Raw genomic sequence first — 7,054 nt, 5'->3', positions numbered from 1 at the left:
GGGGTGCCCTAAGACCTGTGCCCTGGAGGGCTGCCAGTTTAGGACAAACGGTGACCTAGGCTGAGCGGGGAGGACAGTAGGGAAGGGTCAGGAGAAGCGGTCATGATAGGCTCTCACCCACTAGGGAGCTAAGAGGCGAGCAGGGGCCGTGCTGCAGCTGATTAGACTTCACCTGCAGGGAAATAGGGAGTCCAGGAAGACTGGAGGGATTCGATTTGTGATTTGAAAGAACAACCCAGCTGAGCGTTGTGACTCATACCGGTAATCCCAGCGCTTGGGAGGCTGAAGCGGGAGGATCGCCACAAGTTCCAGGCCAGCCTGGAATGCATCGTGAGACCTGTCAAAAAAAGGGACCCTGGCTCCTTTGTGGAGGAGATGGAGGAGAGAAGGTACTGGAATGAGTAGTCCTGGCATGGTGTTGTGAGGTGGAAGGAGGGTCAAGAATGAGAGAGGGCCGGAGATTTAGTTCAGTGGTGCTGCTGCCTGCCTCTGCAAGCACAAGGTTATGAGTTCAAGACCCAGTACCAAAAAAATCCAAAAAACAAAACAAAAAAACAGAATGAGAGGATCTGAGGGGATGAATGGGCAGGATTTCGATGTTGGGGGTGAAGGACCTAGAGAGAAGAATCAAGAGCAGCTCTCTCTCTAGTTAGGCCTTGAGGAGGGGGGGCCCAGGGGAAAGGGTGATGGGATGCATGGAAAATGACGCTGATACATCCAGAAGCAGAGAGTTCTGGGCTAGAGATTTGGAGGCTTCGGCTTGCAGCTGGCAGCTGATGCCAAGGGGATAGGGAGGGGCCAGGGAAGCAGTGCCGGGCCAAGCCAGGTCGTGGCACGAGTCGGTACACATCCACAGTTAAGGGAGTCTGCAAGGCAGGTTGAGAAGGTGTGGCTGGGACGGTGTGGGAGACCAAGAAAGCAGAGTTTCAGAAAGCAAAGGTGACATTTTTCTAGAAGGCCAGGAAGCCCATAGGGCCAGTGTCACAGAAGAGTGTCCTTTGAGACCAGCAGTGAAGGGCCGGAGGTTAGAGTTGGGGACAGGGAGAGTAGCCAGCTGCAGAGGCCAAAGGAGCACCACAGGGTGACGGTGAAGACAGCAAGTGCCGTGGGAGGCTTAGGTGAACTAGTCTATGAGGGAGAGTGGTGAGGAGGCCCGGGCCCAGCGTTTAGGAACAGAGCTCTCCACAGGCCGGCAAGGGGAGGGCGAGCCCGAGCTGTCTCTGGTCAGGGCCCTCACCCCTTCCTCCTGCTGCCTCCCCTCCGAGGGCCTCCCACTTTGCCGTCCCCTGCCAAGGTATACACCAGCCCCGCCACCCCTCGGTGGGGCCTCTCGCCCTCACCCAGCCCCAGAGCCTGGGCCCATTCCATCCCATCCCTCAGACTGGGGGTTGCTGGCCTCCGGGGCACTGCCTGAGGAAGGGGATCGGCCGGCAGAGCGGCTAAAGGATTTTCACAGGGACTGGGTAACTGGGTCTTCCCTAGTGCTGGAGTGGAAACCAGACCCTGGATGGAGCTCAGGTGGGGGCTGAGCAGCAGGGACTAAGGTAAGAAACCTGATTTGGATGACCGGGTTCCAATCCAAATGCCTCCACTCGCCAGCCCTGTACCGTGGAGCAAACTGCTTAACCTCTGGCACCTGAGTCTCCTCATCTGAAGACCTCTCCAGACTGTCGTGAGAATTGTTTGTTAATCCACACGCAACACTCAGCTCTATGAGAGGAGGGCTCAGGGGAGGGGTCCTGTGAAGCAGGCGGCAGGTGAGAGGCACAGCGTGTGGGGAGGCGTGTGGCTTCATGCTCGAAGCCTTACTCACATTCACACTCAGCGGGTCCCTCCTGACTGGGCTCCCTCTGCATCTCCTGAGGCCCCCAGCCTGGTTCTGAGTGACATCCCTTTCCCAGCTTCCCACTTTTTCCTCCCCTGCCTACTGCCCTGCAAGGAAACAAGGCTCCAGCCCCTTCCAACCAGCCCTGGGACACCAAACCTCTCCCACTGTCGCCAAGTCCCTAGTGCTCGCTGGCCGTGAGGGGCACCCCCTCCCCCAGGTGAGCCTCAGTTGCCCAGGCCCCAGGGGAGGCTGAGACAGCCTTCCTGTGACATTGAGGTCTTATCTCCTTGTCCACCAGTCATTTGCTATGTAAACCTCAAGACAGGCAACGACTGTCCTCGAGCCAGACTGTGGACTGGCCCACCAAGGGCCGCCTCTGGGCGAGGCCTGGCTGCCCACCCACCAGGGGTTTCCACCCTTGGTCTGTCCCTGGTAGAGTCTGGGTATCAGTGGGTCAGCTCTGTCTGTTGACCAGCCAACTACATGGCCTCAAGCGAGTTGCTGCCCCTCTCTGGGCACAGGTTCACTCAGCCATGAGAATCAGAAGTTGGCCGGTGAAGGTTCAAGGGCTGTTCTAGGTCTGAGCAGGGGCATTAAACAGGTACGTGGTTAAGCTGAACCAAACAAGGTCAATCCTTAGCACAGACCCTGAAAGCACCAATGCTGGCACTGCCCAGTGGTCCAGGATTGGGCCAAGGAGGCAAGCAGACCTGGGTTTGCAGCCCGTGCTGCCTCGCTGCGACTGTGGACAAGTGACCTTGTTTCTCCAAACTTCATACTCCTCCTCTGGAGAAGGGTTAGTAACAGTGACAATCTCCAATGACAATAGCTGACACTCACAGGGCTCTTCACCCATGCCAGGCTCTGTTCTGAGCACTTTACCTAGATTAAATAATTTATAATCTTTCAGATCGGTATTATTTGGTGGTACATACCTATAATCTCAGCTACTCAGGAGGCTGAGGAAGGAGGATCACAAGTTTGAGCTTAGCCTGGGCAACATAGCAAGACCTTGTCTCAAAATAAAAAGGGCTGGGGGTGTAGCTCAGCAGTAGGGCACTTGCTTAGCATGTACAAGACCCTGAATTCCATTGCCAGCACTATTTTAAAAATAAAAATAAAAGGCCTTAGCACAGTGGGCAGTGCATCAGTCTTTTTGTTTTTTGGTACCAGGGATCAAACTCAGGTCCTTGCACTTGCGAGGCAGGCAGCAGAACCACTGAGCTAAATCCCCAGCCCCGCACATTAGTCTTTTGAAAATAGATTGGTATCACTATCGTCCCCATTTTATAAATGGGAAAACTGAGACACAGTTAACTGACTCACTCATGGTGACACAGCTGGGAAATAAGTGATCTGGGAGTTAGTTACACCTGGGCTGTCTCCGTAAGTCTCCCCGCTCAGCATCATCCTCTTAGAGCAAATGGTGAACTCTGTTCACCATGTGAGGTTAGAGGGAGAAGACAGCCATCTGTAAACCAGGATGAAGGCCCTCACCAAGAGCTCAGACATGCTGGGACTCTGTTCTCGGACTTCCAACCTCCATAACTCTAAGAAATAAGTGTTTAAAAAAAAAAAAAAAACACTGGAAAAAATTTGAGGAGGCTGAGGCAGGAGGATCAGTGAGAGTTTGAGGCCAGCTTGGGCTACATGGTGAGTTAAAGGTCAGCCTGAACTACATAGTGAGACCCTGTCTAAAAAAAAAATAAAGAAGAAGAGTTAATAACAAAAGGCTTAATATTATCTTAGCACATAGTAACAGCTCAATAATAAAGAATAATCATTAATAATAATAGTTGTTAATAACCCTTAGTTTTATTATATTATTCTTCCATTCCTTTGAAATTTCTGTCTTGCTCTACAGATAAGAAAATCTTGAGGCTCCTGCCACCCCCACTGGAGCCTGCGAGAGCCTGGAGGAGTCCCTCTCCTTGCCATCCTCCTGTCTGTCTGTCTCTGGCAAGCTGAGGGGAGGGGTGTTTGCACAGATGTGTGGCCGGGGCAAGCAGTCTGGGGAGGGGGTTGGTCCTGGCCCTGCCCCGGACTCCTCCTGTGTGCCAGGTGCCTGGACTCCGGGTCTCGGCTCCCTGGAAGTCCTCCTCTCTGTCCAGCTCTCCTTCCCATGTTGCAGTTGCCAGCAGCCTCTCCTTCAGAGCTAGAGAAATGTGACTCCTTTTGTAGCCCCCACCATTCTTCCCTCTTCCACCCCGGGGACCTCTCAGCTCCATCTTCAAAAATCTCAGTAATGCAGTGGAAATTAAAGTTACCTTAACCATTCTAATCTTCTAACAATTTTGCTTCAATCAACATCTAACTGTGACCACATGTGCCCAGACCACCCGGTGGCCCGGTTGGGGTTGGGGGTGGGAGATGAGCCCTGGTGGGGAAGGAAGGCAGAGGGCTGGTCGCAGGCAGGGCCTGGCTCTGGAGGAGTCTCCTAGGGGACAAGGCTGCTGGTCACTGGCCCTGCCTGCCCCCAGCTTTCTCCTTCCTGCCCACCCTGAGCAACCTTCCTAGGCAGTCTCCCTAGACCAGTGGTGGCGAACCTATGGCACGCATACTGCCGCAGGCTGTTTGTTGCCATTGAATGCACTGTAAGTTTCACCATCACTACCCTGTACTGTTCCAGCTCTGATGACTTGTTCCGGGAGCAGGTGATGGTGCTCCCCAGGCACATGGAGGCCAGAGCTACACGGGACTTCCCATTCACAGGGGCCTGGCTTCATGCTTTTCTGGGCCATACTGAAATTCATAACAATTTCTGAACAAGGGGCTCTCTATTTGACTTTTCACTGAGCCATATAAATTAGGTAGCTAGTCTGGCCGAGCATGCTGGCCCACACCTGTAAACTCAGTTACCAGGAGGGTGAGGCAGGAGAATCTCAAGTTCAAGTCCAGCCTGGACGATTTAGTGAGATCCTGTAGCAAAATAAAATTTTTTTTTTTGGTGGTACCAGGGATTGAACTCCAGACCTTGTGCTTACAAGGCAGGTAACAGAATCACTGAGCCATATCCCCGGCTGTTTAACTTTTTAATTCCTAATTTATATGTAGCTCTTCACTTTCTAGCTACAGGACTGTTTGTGGTTAGCCTTGCTAAACGCTGTTTGTCCTGTTAGATATTTTTTCAAAGAACTGACTTTTGTCTCATGGATCTGTTTTCCATTTCATTACCTTCTTCTCCTACTCAGTTCCTACAGAGAATACCTGTCTCTGGGGAGGAGAGACAGAATAACTGTTGCTTGTTCTTCTGGCTACTCCTTGTTCAGATTGACAACCAGTCCCCATTTCTGGACCCCACACATTAACCCTTCCTTGACGATACCTGCTACCTTTAATTCCTTTTCTTTCCCTTCTTTCTTTCTTTCAGTGCTGGTGTCTAACTGAGGGCCCCATGCATGCTAGACAAACACTGTTACCTCTGAGCTATATTCCCAGCTCCTGACATCTCCCGTTCCTCAGTGTTTTATTTCTGGAGAGTCTTTGCCTGCTTCTCTGGATTCCCACCTGAAGAGCCCTTACATTATAGCTTTCTTTTTTTGTTCTGATTCAGTTCATCCTTCACATTCAGTTTTCCAAAAAATATATTGAAATTTCTCATATCCTCAAATCTTTTCTCCTGTTCTTTTTGTTCTAAGTTTATATCTTCTTGAATTATTCTGACTTTAACAGGGTTAGGAAATGGTGAGATAATTATGTGTGTGGTTGAGCCACAGTTTTTTTTAACCTTATGCAAACAAATCTTCCTGTTCTAAAACAGGCATTGACTGAGCGCCTAGATGGTATTCTTCTGGAGAAAGCAGAGACTGAGCAGCAGTGTCTTTCTCTGAAAAAGGAAAATGTTAAAATGAAACAGGAAGTTGAAGTAAGGCAATGTTTAATATTTTCTTTTTTATTAATTCATAACAGTGTATTCATGGATTTGACTGAAGACCCTAAAAAGCATCTAATGCTGTTTCACTATATTATGAAAAAAAGATAAGGATTTAAAAAAGAAAAAGTAACTGAAATTATTCACTTACATAAAGATAGAGCCAGCATTTATTATATTGTTTGATCTTCCTTAAAGCTACAGTGTCATTCCTTAATAAAAATGAAAGAAGTTAGTTGATTTTCATATAATGTTAAATATTATTATCTATCTATTCAGTTCTAGGATATTCAGTAGCATATTTCCACTTATTTGCCTGTTTGGTCTGGGCTAATTTCTCCAAAAAGCCTCCTCTTAAAGCTCTCTGTTCAAGAACTAGTAGTTGAAGCTTTATGACTTCTGTAACTTTTATAATGTATCATCTTTTAAAAGAAAATAAAATTCAGAGGTTTTCTAGTTATCATTTATTACTGTAAAGGCTTGAGTATTGCTGGTTTACATTGCTCTCAAGTTGGGCAGAGCCTGCACAAACTGCTTGGACTCAGCATCATTTCTCTAGGTACACTTTGTTCATTTCCTCTTCTCTCCAGTTAGCCTGTGACTGATGTCTTTCCTGAGGTGCAAGGGTTTCTTTTGTCTTACTTGAATGATTTGTGCTTATTTTTTAAATAGGATTCTGTAACTAAAATGGAAGATGTGCACAAGGAGTTTGAACAGTCACACAGAAACTATGTGAAAGAAATTGAAAGTTTGAAAAATGAATTGATGACAGTACATTCCAAACACAGTGAATATAAGGCTGGCTTACAAAAGGAGCTAGAAGAAGCAGTAAATAAACAGGCAGAGCTTTCAGAACAACTTAAATTTCAGAGTAGCTCTGAAGACAATGTTAAAAAACTGCAAGAAGAGATTCAAGAAATGAGGTCAGCCTTTGAGGAACAAGTTTTATATCTGCAAAAGCAGTTAGAAGTCACTACTGATGAAAAGAAGCAAGCGGTTACTCACCTCCAAGAAGTCATGGAAGCAAATTCTCAGCATTACCAAAAAGATATTAATCATTTGCAAGAAGAACTTTTGCAGTTGAAAGCTGCACACCAACAAGAAGTGAAAGAACTGACACACCAGTTTGAATCATCAGCTAAAGAACATGAAGCAGAAATAAATAAGTTAAACCAGCTGAAAGAGTACTTAGCAAAACAGTATGAGGCCAGTGAGAAGACCATTCGTGAGAAATACGAATGTGAATTGGAAAACCTAAGGAAAGCCACCTTGGATGCAAACACAGACCATCAGGTGGGTCCTGCCCTCCTACAGGAAGATACTTTTGTAGAACAGGTAGTAAATGAAAAAACCAA

At 48.0% G+C, this 7,054-nt stretch overlaps 1 protein-coding gene across 1 annotated transcript; it reads left to right on the top strand.

Moving 5' to 3' along the window:
- Window positions 1-4,657: 4,657 nt before the first annotated feature.
- LOC104877012 (GRIP and coiled-coil domain-containing protein 2-like) lies at window positions 4,658-7,049 on the top strand (the record flags this gene model as incomplete). Its single annotated transcript, XM_010645290.2, has 4 exons — window positions 4,658-4,694; window positions 4,794-4,819; window positions 5,589-5,693; window positions 6,372-7,049. Coding segments are annotated over exons 1-4 (846 nt in total), but the record flags the coding sequence as incomplete, so codon positions are not given.
- Between the last annotated feature and the right edge of the window lie 5 nt (window positions 7,050-7,054).

The sequence above is a fragment of the Fukomys damarensis genome, unplaced genomic scaffold (assembly GCF_012274545.1).
Source record: "Fukomys damarensis isolate Sample0158 unplaced genomic scaffold, DMR_v1.0_HiC HiC_scaffold_23, whole genome shotgun sequence".
NCBI lineage: Eukaryota > Metazoa > Chordata > Mammalia > Rodentia > Bathyergidae > Fukomys > Fukomys damarensis.
Note: the sequence above shows the minus strand (reverse complement) of the source record. Positions and strands in the feature narration are given on the sequence as shown.